Source organism: Ictalurus furcatus, chromosome 3 (assembly GCF_023375685.1).
Source record: "Ictalurus furcatus strain D&B chromosome 3, Billie_1.0, whole genome shotgun sequence".
NCBI lineage: Eukaryota > Metazoa > Chordata > Actinopteri > Siluriformes > Ictaluridae > Ictalurus > Ictalurus furcatus.
In genome coordinates this window covers 25,262,352-25,275,942 of record NC_071257.1, presented here as the reverse complement: position 1 = coordinate 25,275,942, position 13,591 = coordinate 25,262,352, and the positions used below count along the sequence as shown (strand labels likewise).

Below are 13,591 nucleotides of genomic sequence, written 5' to 3'. Positions count from 1 at the left end.
ATGGATGGATTTTCCAATGTGTTTATATCATGTACATATCATGTCTCACTTTTCAGGGACTTCTCCTGTACTCAGACTTCCAGGAGTCAACCTTTGACCTTAGCAGTTTTCCAAATCGTCGGTTTGAAGCCATGGACCATTTCCAGAAGTGCTTCCTGATTGTGAAGTTGAAGAAGGACCAGGTGGTTGGTCAGCAGGCAGAGCAGAGATGTGGGAGAGACTGGAAAGCAGTGCGTGTGGATCTGGTGGCACCTCCAGCTGAGCGCTATGCCTTTGCGCTGCTGGGCTGGAGTGGCTCCACGGTAAGGGACAAAAGATCTGTGGGCTGTGCACCAAACAAATCCAAATCGGTGCATCCTTCTGGCTCAAAGAATGCTTGGAAAGTTATTTTTGATTTGAATCATGGAATCAGGAGTGAGTTGATTATAGGTGCCTCTAGAAACTGATATACCCTTTCTCATCACATGGTATTCTGGGTGGCAGTTGGCTAAAAAAAAATATACATCCTCATTCTCTGACCTCTTCCTAGAGATCTATTCCACAATGCTTAAGGGCTAGCCTGGGATTAAGGAAGATGGGACCCTCGTTATTTTTTGGTGCTAACATAAAACATTGTAATATTCAGTTTAAGCGATATTATGAAGTCTCTACATTGATATAATGGAAATGTGGTTTAAACTTGATTTAAATAAATCGGTTTGTGGACTTAATTTAACCTTTAATTCTTACTCTCTTTTTGTGCTTTTGTAGCCAGGCTAATTACATTGTCAGACTCAGCGATGGGTGATTATGCTGTCATTAGGCTAAATGCCAAAAGAAAAAAAAGGCAGCACAGGAGAAAGGTAGGGCAGCTAGCTAGACATAAACTTTCTGCACAAACAAGGCAGAACTGAAGCAGGCATTAGACAATTTGCACACAAGCAGATTTGGTAGCGGTAATGATGTTTAAATTCTTTTCAATTCAGTGCCAATGAAATTACCTTTCATTAAATTTCAATTCAAAGTCACACAAAAGAAAGAAAGAAGAAACTCCTATGGTACTGAAGAGTAGAATCCCAATTTAAGAATTTATTGCTTTCCCTCAATTTCACCCCAAATTTCTCACCAATTTGGTCACTTCCCAATTCCCACCAAGGAGCCAGCTCTCCCCTGTCATAAGCCAGCTACCAACAGGAGAGGCTAAGACGTGGGAGGCTAACTTCATCCAATACACGTGAAGCCAACCAACCTTTTTTTTTTTTTCCACCTGCTGCTCATGCTGAGTCACAGGGCAGCATAATATACTCAGAGGAAAGCGCTATCTACCCTCTTCTGCATACATGACCTCACAGACACCCATGATTGGCTAGTGTCTGAGTGACAGGGGACAGAGAATATACCTTCTTTCCCACTCAGAGAGCTTTGCCAAATTTGCTTTCTTGGTTCTCGGCTATGGATGGCTCTGGCACCATCAGGATTTGAACTTGCAATCTCTTGAACATAGGGCAAACCCAGGGGCCAGACATTAAAAAAAAGGAATACATTTATGTAACCATTTCACTTTGATATGAAAACATTTCTCTATTCAGTCAGTATTATTATATATAAAACCAGTATTATGATTACCATTAAGCCATGTTCTGCTCTTTTCGGTGAAAGTGAAAGGATGTAGAGGAAAGAGCAACATATTTTTTGATATGCTGCTAGAAAGTTTCATTTAGATTATCACTATGCTGCATATATTCAGTTCATTTTGTTATTATACAAGATAAAAGTGCATTGTTTATGCATTAATTCTGTTTTTTGGTCACCTGATAAAATTTATAATTTGCTCCACCATTCTTTGCTTTATTACATTGCTTTGTTCATTCGTGGGCTCTGCGGTGTCAACACTTACAGTGTTTTGTTGATAAACAGTGCTAAACTGGCCATGACCTTTGGGAAATTAGCATAATGCAGAAAGCATTAGTGATTAGATGAGATTAATAGAGAGGAATTTAAATAGGTCTGCTGACCATGATAAGACTTTCTAAAGAGATTAATGTCAAATGGTGCATTTAATTCAACCTGCAGATCGGCAGAAAACTGCATTTAGATCGTAAGTGCAGATTAGAACTAATCGTGACTGAGGTACTAGATTTTAAATTTGAAAAGTTTACTTTTTTGTGTAATTGATTAAGAGGAAAATAATAGAGAAGATTAGTTTGTTACCTTCCACAAAACGTTTGCTCTGCATCTAATGTGTGATTTACTTGTAAAAGCATATTTGTATGTTATATATACTGTGTGTGTGTGTGTGTGTGTGTGTGTGTGTGTGTGTGTGTGTGTATATATATATATATATATATATATATATATATATATATATATATATATATATATATATATATACACACACACACACACACACACACAGTACTGTGCAAAACTGTACAGCAAAGATGCCTTCAAACATAAAGAAATGAAAAGTTTCTACATTTCACAAAAACACTATAAAGTGCAGTAATAAACAGTGATAAATGAAACAAAGTCACTATTTAATTTGATGACCCTTGGCTTAAAAAAAATGAATAGTCTCAGGTACACTTTCTACAGTTTTATAAGGAAATGAGCTGTAAGTGTTATTGAGCATCTTGCAGAACTAGTCACAGTTCTTCTGGAGATTTTGACTGTTGCACTTGCTTCTTATTTTTGCAGCAAAATCCAGCAGATTTCATTATGTTTATTGTCTGAAATGTGGTCTCTTATGTAATATGCTGCTTTCTTTACTGACATTTTTCTGTAACATTTAATTTTGTCCTGGAAAACTAATGCTTGGAAATCTAAAACGTTTTTGTACTGACTCATAGTCATAAAAGTCATAAAATAAAAGTCTATAAAAAAAGTTTGTACTAAAAAATAGGGTGTCTAAAACTTTTGCACAGTACTGTATGTATACATATACATATACATATACATTTCATTTCCAAGAGCTGTAAGCTGTAATTATCAAGATTAAAACAAACAACAAAAAAAAGGCTTGAAATATTTCACTTTATGTGTAATGAATCTAGAATATATGAAAGTTCCAGTTTTTAAATAAAATCACAAAAAAAAATTACTTTTTAACTTTTTTTGGTACACTTATATGTGTGTGTGTGTGTGTGTGTGTGTGTGTGTGTATATATGGCTTGTTCTACAAGCTGCTCAGTAAAACTTACCAGCTCATTTCCTTATAAAACTGCACTTTAAATTTTTAAGATTAAGATTAATTTTTTTCACTACTGTATATATAAATCATCTGTCTTACATCTGTCTTGACTGTGTCTGTGCAGCAGTTTGAACGAGACCTAAGGAGATTTTCCCGTCTGGAGCGAAACATGCTATTGGACAATCATGCCCTCTTTGACAAAACTACGGTATGTCATACGCGTAACACGCACTTTTCTACATCTAGGACCCAGCATTTCCTTCCACAAGCAAATACGTATATAGAATCATGTACAGTAACACTGCAATAATCCTACGTCTGGGACAACTCACTACATCCTATTTGTATGCACTGTATGTGCATGTGAGTGTTTGTGTATTCACTACATGCAGCAAACATCTAAGGAATTTAAGCTATATATTTAATGTAATGTTAGATCACCAAGATGACAAATCTCTGTTCTGGTCTGTAGGAGGAAAGGTGCCACTGAATCAGGCTGGATCTCCTCTATTGTCTCTTTAGAATTGTAAAAAAAAAAAGAACCTTATATGTGATGTAGGAAAGAGAAAGGACTGTGACGCAACCGTGAGCTTCGTTGCGATCTTGTGCTTTCTACTTGTCTGTGGAAACTGTATGAAAGCTTTACACTGCTCTTGATCACATGATATGCTGACGTTTTATGAGTTGTAGCACACAAAACACAGTAGCAGCACAAAATATGTCAGGCTTTCACTGACTATGTAGGCTTTTTTTGTTTGGCTGTACTTATTTTAAGATGCCTAATTGATAAAGGAGGCACAAGACACATTAACATTTTGCAATTTTTCTTTTTAAACAAAATCAGTTGCCTCTCTGAGTACACACAGCTAAAACTTCACACATTACAGTAATGTAGATAATGTGGAGCTGTCAGTAAGCTCACATAAATGCACTCACTCAGTCACGCAAAAGACACTCATGTGGCATACACACACTAATGGAAGACATCTGCATATTACATATACGATTATGCAGAAAATGCTTCTAATGCCTTTCATAATTGAGTAATTTGCTTACTTGACATCCTTTACCAATTCAGCGCAAATAAAAATACCACATGACACATTCAAAGCCTTTATACACACTTTCCCCCTTAAAAAACAACTGTTCTTATCAAATTTCACTTTCACCGAGACTGACAGGAATTTAGCCTGATAGTGACCAACATTAACATATAATGACTGCCACACTGTTTTTTCTGTAACAAAGTAATCCATCAATGTTGTATCCCAATGGCTCGCTGTGACAGCACAGCCTCAGCCATGCTGACAGCCAATCAGGACTGACACCTTGGGAGGTTTCCTCCAATGGGCCTGCAAATCATATAATGTGTGCTGTCATATCTGTCACATATCCTGGCAGCTCAGATGAGTCGATTTATGATCCAAGATGAATGATAAAAGTAGACTATAATGATAGACAACTGCATACTGCCTTCTGGGTCTTTTTCAGATGTCCTTGTTTACTACTATTTTGTATTGTCTGTCTCTCTAAGTTCTCATTTATGCATGTCAGTGTTAACTGGAACAAAAATAATGCATGTGAGATTTTCAGTCATGCAGGTCACTTTGAATGTCTAGATATAAACTTATTTATACCTTCTTTAATAACTGCTACCAAAAATCTCATGACTGTAACTGTTGTATGCTCACGTTTCATTTTATAGTTAAATACCACATGGACATGGTCTGCAGATAAACTTCATATGGCCCTCCATTATTCATCATTTGTTCATTCGTATTCAGTACCAACTTTATCCAGGTCAAGGTCATGGTGGATTCTGAGCTTATCCCAGGAACACTGAGGTGGGAATGCACCATGGATGGGATGCCAGGGCACTATACATTCACATTCACACACTCATTTACACCTAGCACAATACAGCCTCACCAGTCCAAACTACTGGCATATTTGTGGGGGATGGGAGGAAATCAGAGAACCCAGAAGAAACCCATGCAAACCCATTCTTCTAGCAGTTCCCCTGTGCCCCACAGTTTGAATACAACTTAGAGTAGATATTGGTAGTTTTCTCAAACATGTTTCCTCACTCATCAGACAGGGTTTATTAGTTCTTCCAAGACCTTTAGTTATTCTAATATCCTACTAGTAGAATGTAAGATTAGGGGCAAAACATGAAGAGTCCAGTCATCTTTACTTCCTATTGCTTGACCTCAAATAATATTAGAACAGTTATGGGACCACATATTTAAAACCCCATCTCAATTGGAATGATCTATGACATATATACAAATACAATACTGATTCATGTAAGATGTTGGGGTGCCAGATGATGGACTCAGTGCTGAGTCAGTGTGTATACTTTTGCCACTCGTGACTTCAGGTCCTGTCCCATGAACTCATTTGCATTGTGTGGTTGACATGAAGTCAAGCAGCCAGTGATGTCGGGTTTTCAAACATGCCACAGGAGTCACACAAAGGGAGACGACCTGTCTCTCTCCATCTACAAGGTGAAAAGGAGGGTCAGCATTCAGGCAGATATGAAAGACGAAATGACATTTGGAGAGTTCATTTAAAGTCAGAGATGCACAATGACTTTGGGAGCACCGATGCTTGGAAGAGGAGACAGTGGCACTGACAATGTTTATTCAGAGACAGAGACTGGAAGGGATCTCGGGAGGCTATACGTGTACACACACTGTCACACTGATACAGTCCTCAGTATAATGTCTTGGGTGAAGGTCAGTCCTTCTTGTGGTAAGACATGGAGAAGAAGAAGTCAGTGGACAGTATGCTATTCAAGCATCAAGTTAATGAAGATCAATTAGATACCTCTTTCTCTGTGCCGCTTGCACACACAGAGCCCTCTTTTTATTCCGCTGCCTAAGACCAATGCCAGTGGTGTGACATTGGCTGCCGTGAACACTTAATTAACCGGAAGAAAGTATAGCTGACACAGCTGAGTTAATGGTGCTTTTATTTTTGTGAAATGCTCTAATTGACCCTCTGATGATGGAATGAACTATGTCTTGTTCCTGTCTAATGGATATATACTAAGAAAGGGCATAGTCTGATGAGGTTGCATAATTATCACATGGGTGAAATCTTGACAAGGTCATCCTGAGTGTTGGCAGCCATTTTCTTTCTTGATGATGGATGTTATTGAGTGTTCCAGTTAAGAACAAGGCAGAACATGCTTAAATTACACCAATTACAAGCTAGCACTTATGTGAATAACCCCAGCACCTCTACAGAAGATGTAACAGCTTTAGGAAGGTGGTAATTATTGACTAATGGGAGTCTGTAGCAGGGTAGTTCTTAACGGTTTGCTTCAGAGTGCCACATAATTTTAGAGATTCACACAGAAATCGGATTGCTGTTGAAATGTGCTCCTGTGAGTCCAGTGTACAAGTTTGCAGGGTTTCTTTGACTCTTGTGTGACTTTGAAAGTCATTGGATAGGCACCTCTGACTTGAGGCAATTTTATGTCTTTGTAGGAATAACAGATTCAGATGTAAATCAATGTTTTGTATAGGCTTGACACTTATGTCATCTATCATTCTCTAAGCAATGAAAATATGAAAGCAGAAATGTACTGTTTGCTTGGCCAAGGGTGTGTGGGTGTGTGTGTGCGTGTGTGTGTGGGTAACTGTGTCCTCTGCTGTAGGGCTGAAGGTGGAGGATAATTAATATGTGGTCTGGGCTTTGATGAATGAGGACATTGGAAGATTTCATCAGCTTCAGACAATTCTGCTCCCTCCCCAAACAGGAGGTTTGTATGACCCTGCTAACACCTCCTAAAATAGTCCCCTCTCTTTGGCGGTCATTGGGTGTAGGTGCGTTCTTTAAAGACATTTGTCAAAATTTAGCATTGTGAATATAGCTTTTCCTTTGTTATTATTCTTCACTGTTCTTGTGCGGTGCATAGGAATTTGGTTATTCCATATATTAATGGTGTGTGTGTGTTTGTGTGTGTTTGTGTGTGTGTGTGTGTGTGTGTGTGTGTGTGTGCGCGTGTGTGTATTCTTTCTGGTAGGGTAATTACTCAAAGCCAGATGTAAGAGAATGATTAATAACCAAGTAGTGTGCAGACTCTGAAGCCGGATGTCCTGGCATAGGGGTTGTAGCAGTATCTATCATATAACATGGCATAATTAATATCCCCTCATCTACATGAGAGCCACTCTAATTGTCCAGAGAGCTCACATCACTTACTGAACACTCAAAGCTACAGCCAAGTCCACTGACTGACAGTGGACAAAAGTGCAGACAGGATTTATTTCTACAGTTTTATTTCCTTAATCTATTCCATTAACCATGACTGTCAGCAGCTTTACATAACATATACAGCTGCTTATGCTTGCACAGAACTTTTATGATAATTGCCTAAACTTTGTGGATATTTCTGAGTAGAACTGGTTTGGTGTTTAAGCTTATAATGGTGAGTAAGACCTAGTGTTTTTATTGTGTACAGAAATCCATTTATTTTAATAAATGCTAGCTTGCTTCTTTTGCTTTGTGATTAAGCCAGAAGCCTTTCTTCCCACAGATCTCTCTCAAAAGAAACGGGTCTGTATTTCCCCCAGAGAGTCTTTTAGCCCAGATAGCTCAGTGAGAATAATGCTGGACTAAAAATGGGACCCTTCTTTATAAAGGGTTCAATTAAAGATTAAAGATAGAAAACACAAGAACGAGCAGTTGCACACAGCATGCTACGGTTTTAACACTTCTGTGAAATTATAATAAAAAAGTGGGTGTATTTCAGGCATTTTTGAAAAAATTAATCAGATATTATGTACTGTATTAAATGATGCCCTTTATACTCTTTCTCATATGGTAAATATAGATAATCATATAGACATTTTAAAGAATTGATTTTTAAAATCATTCATCAGCAGGCGTGTGGAATAACGGAATACATGTAGCAGCGTTACATAATCAGGATACAAAAATCTGCTAACTGTAATCCGTTACAGTTACATCAAAAAACAAAGTAATCGGATTACAGGTACATTTTGTAAAAAAAAAAAAAAAAAAAAAGGCAATACTCTCAGGATTACATTTTTTTTTTCATTTAAAACCAAAGAAATTAATCTTTTGACATAATGCAATATAGACAGCAGCTTGATTATAGTTCTGGTTCTCTCTTGCCAGTCGTGACTCACATGAGCAACCTCCTGGTGTATGGGCAAATACATTTTGTAGAAATGAACACAAATTGTTCTCTGAAATGCTTTTGTGATGTAACACGCATCAGGGACAGTGATCTTTTATTTATTTATTTAGTTTATCCAAACATTGAACATGTTTTTAAGCTCTAAAATGAGCTCTAAATAAAAGTATTTTAGATCATATTGCTTTTCTCTTGACTTTATTTAAATATGCGGCCTTGAAATAATCCAAAATAATCAGATTACATTACTTTCATATTGCGATACTTGGATTATGTTACTGATGACATTTTTTAAATGAAGTAATTTGTAACTGTAACGGAATACATTTGTAAAGTAACCCTACCAAACCTGTTTAATAGTTATACTTTTTCTTTTTTTTTTCTTTTTATAACTTATTAATTTTCTTGTTCTTAATGTATTTAATAGTTTCCTTTATTTACTGGTTTCCGTTCTATATTTATGAATCTACCGCTTCAATAGTGACATAGCATGAGGTAGGGGCTTTTGTCAGTGCTTTGCTCAGCATGATTCCTACCAAATTGACTCAAAAGAACTGTTGGAAATTTTTGCCATCTTTGCAAGATAGCAACACTGAAAAAAAGAGGCTGTGCCAAAGTAATATTCTCCCACTAAAGGACAATGAAGTCTAGACTGGTGTCTATCAACTGAGCAGGAGAAAATGCAGTGCCAAACAATGTTTTGACTGCAGCCGAGAAAGTTAGCTATGGCCATATTTTTGCACAAGTGACTATAGCTGTAATTGTTTTTCACAAATTTGTTTAAATAAACTTCCAGAAGTACTGCATGATAACAGGAAGGTCCTTGTCATGTCTCACAACACTGCCAAATGTCTTAATTAATAGTAAGACATTATACCCCCCCCATAGAATTTGGTTGTGCAGAACACTAATAACAACACTAATAACAACATAGCCTCAAAACAAATTAATCCGAGAGCCTATCACACTTGCTATAGACTACTGTCCACTGAATTTTTAGAGCAACCCATAATAAGCAGTTGACAGCATACAGTCATCAAATATAGTGTATATACATAGCCTAAGCTTTACAAATTGTTCAAACTTCTCCATGGTTGTGAAACCATAACTATTTATACAAGTGCATATTAGAGCCTAGAATTGCATGTTCTATTCATTTAAATAGAACCTTTTTAAACTTCCTATATTTTACAGTTACTGAATTGGCCTATAAGATCAGTTCATAGTAAAGATAGGAGTACAATATTAAGGCAAAATGACAATATTTAGTGTTTTGATACAGAAAATCCCAATACATGATCAGCATACCTTGATTATTGAGATTTAGCCTTTGCATCAATCAAACTTGAATATATACAATATTCTAGAAAAATGCATATACTCATATTTGCCATGAAAGCCCAGCTGCACAGAACGTGGTGTATATAAAAAAAAATCTCGCACACAGTGAATTTGGTGAAATCTATATTTATCTTAAACACTTACACTACATTCCTGGAACACACTGATGTGTCATTAATAAATAACCATATGCAATACACAACCATATGCTGTAAGGTGCCATTATTTGCATATGGTTGCACATGTTATGTTTCAAATGTTTTAACTTTCACTTTCACTTTTCCTGACTATGTATTTAAACATGAACCTTCTGCATAATTGTACTTAAGTTAAGTAATAAGTTTATTCTCAGTCAACCACCAATCTCCATCTTCTGGATTTTTAATTCTGGCTTAGGGTTAGGTGTTCATACTAGCACTATCGAATGAATTATCCTTGAACTAGAATATGGATATAATACATAGGACCTCTCTAGAAAAAAAAATGCTTTCTTGCACAGCCCTCCTAAATGCTCAAATATTAAACATGATGACACAAGCTAAGCCGATATGTTACATTGCCATACGCTAAATGCAAATACGGCTGCTTCTTGATTACAAGCATCCTCCTTAAAAAATGTCATTTTAGTCGAAATAGATGTTACTGCAGAGTGATAAAGACCTAAGAGGTGTTTAGTTGAAGCAAACTGCATTCTGAAAAATGTGGCTATGGAGCTGGTGAGCTGTTTCATTATCTCCTGTTCTCTCAGATTCAGGATGTGACTCTGGATGGATCACAGTATATTTGGCAGCATGTCGATAGCAGATTTTTCACTACAGATGACCATGTTGCTTGCAGGAACATAGTGTCACAGCACACACAAAACAGTTAGCAAGTACAGAGTACAGGTCATGGTTGTTAATAAGTCTTAAAGGCACAGCGAAAGAGTTTGTTTCATGAGAACTAATAGAGTGGCACTGCAAAATAGAAAATGTAAAAATAGGTACTGAGAACCACACAAACATATATAATGAAGCTCTGGAAATGTACTGAAAGTGAATAACAAATAGCAAACTTGTAAGATGATTCGGAGGCTCCACTGAAATAGGGCCTTTTTGTTATCAGACCTGGACCAGACAAGCGTAGCTCTAGATAGTGGTTATAAATAGACACGGTCATCAGTCTGAGATATTTAGACACCTGCTTTTGTCACCTTTTTAATCACCTTCCATCCGCATAGGTAGACACATACACACTGGCATACATACATTTGCATACAGATTCATTGGTGGCAGCGAGAAGCAAGCCTTTTCTGGCATGCCAACAAGGTATAAACATTCGTTCTAAATCCTGGCACATGTCCCTCTTTGTTAGATTCAAACACACACACATACACACACACACACACACACACACACACACCTCTGAGCAGTGAGCAGTGGATGACTGGACAATAACAGGGCAATTGTGTTGGGCTTTTGGGAGTAACGCTTTTGAAAACTCCCAGCTGGTGTGTGTGTGTGTGTGTGTGTGTGTGTGTGTGTGTGTGTATTCTGGTGTGGATCATGAAAAGGTGGGTCTACCATAAGGAGAAAAAAGGAGAGGCAAAACGGTTTAATTTAGTCTCACTTTACATCTACCGAGCATCATCCATTTTTTGTACCAGTTATCGTACACAGGCTTGCGGGGGAGCCTGGAGCCGATCCCAGGGAACTCGCGACATGAGGCGGGAGACATCCTGGATAGGGGGCCAGCCCCTCGCAGGGCATAATCACACACACATTCACACACTATGAACAATTTGGAAATGCCAATCAGCCTACAACACATGTCTTTGAACTGAGGGAGGAAACCGAGGTACCTGGAGGAAACCCCTGAAACAAGGGGAGAACATGCAAACTCCACACACACAGGGTGGAGGTGGGATTTGAACCCCGGAGGTGCAAGGCAAACCGGGTAACCACTAAGCCACAGTGTGCCCCCTACTGAGAATCATGTACAGACAAAAATAACTTGTATGTTGTGTATGCCAGTTACACAATAAAATGCTGGATAGTATACACGCATCATCATCCTTTAATTGGGTCCTATTGACGTATGTGTTACAGAGAAATGTCTTGACAGCTTCGCCTCTTCTCCCTCTGGAGCTTTGACTCACTGCTTGATTATGAGTGCGTGATGAGCATGTGTATGCGTATGTTGTGCTTCTGCCCAGGTCAATGGTAGAGGAGATTGCAGATCCTTTTTGTACTGGTAAATAATTACTGAAGCGTTCTCAGAAAATGCAATGGAGATAAAAGATGGAGCTTCACCAGCCACAGAGGACTGCATGGCCTCTTTGGTCAGGGCTTTAGCAGTCAAGATCAGCCTCTCTGACACATGCTTTGCTTTCAGAGTAAAATTATTCTGATAAATGGGAGAGTTTGTTCATAGTGATTATACAAAGCAGAAAGCCTTTTGAGTATTCCAACCTACTGAGTCCTGTCATTTGGGCATACGATAAAAGAGAATTGTTTTTCTGTAAATCAGGAAGGCAGTGTGGGTGGACCAAACATGGAGAAAAAAAACATTTAAATTTACTTGAAGCTGAATGAGAATGCGAATTTGATTGTAAAAAGCTGAGGAGACTGAATGCATGTGAAACTCATGGATTCATCTCAGCCATACACAAGAACAAACTTGAAATTGAAATGAGCTCTCTCTCTCTCTCTCTCTCTCTCTCTCTCACTTTACATGCAGACATATTGACTAAGATTCTCCCACACACTTAATGCCACGCATTTCAAATCTAATTTATTCAACATCTACACAATCTAATTAATGGGAACAAGCACTGTACATGGTTCTGATTGATAAATAAAAAACAATTATGTTATTTCTGCCTTAATTAATTTTTAATTAACCTAGTTGAATTGCTTAATATCCATTAACTAATAAAGCCAAAATCTGCTCCAAAATGGCAACAGATATTTGTGCATGACAGTGAAACATGCCAGTGAAATGATTGTCATCTTGAATCTCTAGTCTATAATAATTTAACCATGAATAAACATTAGTCACCCATCATTTTAAAAAAGCAGCAGTAGGGCTCATTTGACTAGTGTCAAATCAAAAATGTAATTTTTTTTTTTTTTGAGAAATGATTATCTAGTTAATCATTTCCCCATTCTTTGGAATGTTATTGAAATATTAGAAAATGTTAAAAAGCATTAGAAACAAAACAGCATATGACATATACTTTAGCCTGCTCTGGTCAGAATTTGTGTGTGGAGTTTAATCATCATCATCATCATATTATTATTATTATTATTATTATTATTATTATTATTATTATTATTATTATTATTATCCATCAATCCATTTTCTCTACTGCTTATCCTACACAGGGATGAAGGGAAAGTGGAGCCTATCCCAGGGGCATAAGGCAGGGGACACCCACCTTGTATATATTATAGTATAAAATATATAAAAGTCACTATATTATATAATATTGTAAATTAGCTGTTAAGCTGAACAGCTGGCAAATTAATTAATTTGTGGAGGAAGAACTGGCTGATTCTTTACTTTAGACTTGTCCTTCCTTTGTAAACAACATTAGAGATCGCATATTATTGGGAACAACACTGTGGCTGCGATGATCTATGACACTTGTCTTTGGCTCTTTGGCTTTTGCCTCATATCTAATCACAGCCATGATCCCAGAAAAAAAAAACCCACAGCCATGATGTTATTCTTGATAGCACACTCTTTTCATGTTGTATTGCTTAACAAGAATTAACTGGAATATGATTCTTTATAGATCATGTTGTTGTGTGTTTTCTGGAAGTACCTTCTGTTAATACTCAGTTCATAATTTGTACATGCATGCTTATGTGTAAGTGTGGTCATCATTATTAAAATGGCCAATATCCCCTTAACCCAAAAAATTTATT

General features: G+C 37.3%; 1 protein-coding gene across 2 annotated transcripts in view; it reads left to right on the top strand.

Annotated features, from left to right (window-relative positions):
• The window catches only part of dntt (deoxynucleotidyltransferase, terminal), a 152,407-nt gene that overhangs the window by 83,721 nt on the left and 55,095 nt on the right, over positions 1–13,591 (top strand). For both annotated transcript variants that reach the window (XR_008385610.1, XM_053621678.1), the window contains exons 9-10: positions 57–302; positions 3,294–3,377. Coding sequence is in view for 1 of the 2 variants with exons in the window: in XM_053621678.1 (XP_053477653.1) it covers positions 57–302; positions 3,294–3,377 (330 nt within the window). In the remaining variant the exon portion in view is untranslated. The remainder of the gene's footprint in view (positions 1–56; positions 303–3,293; positions 3,378–13,591) is intronic.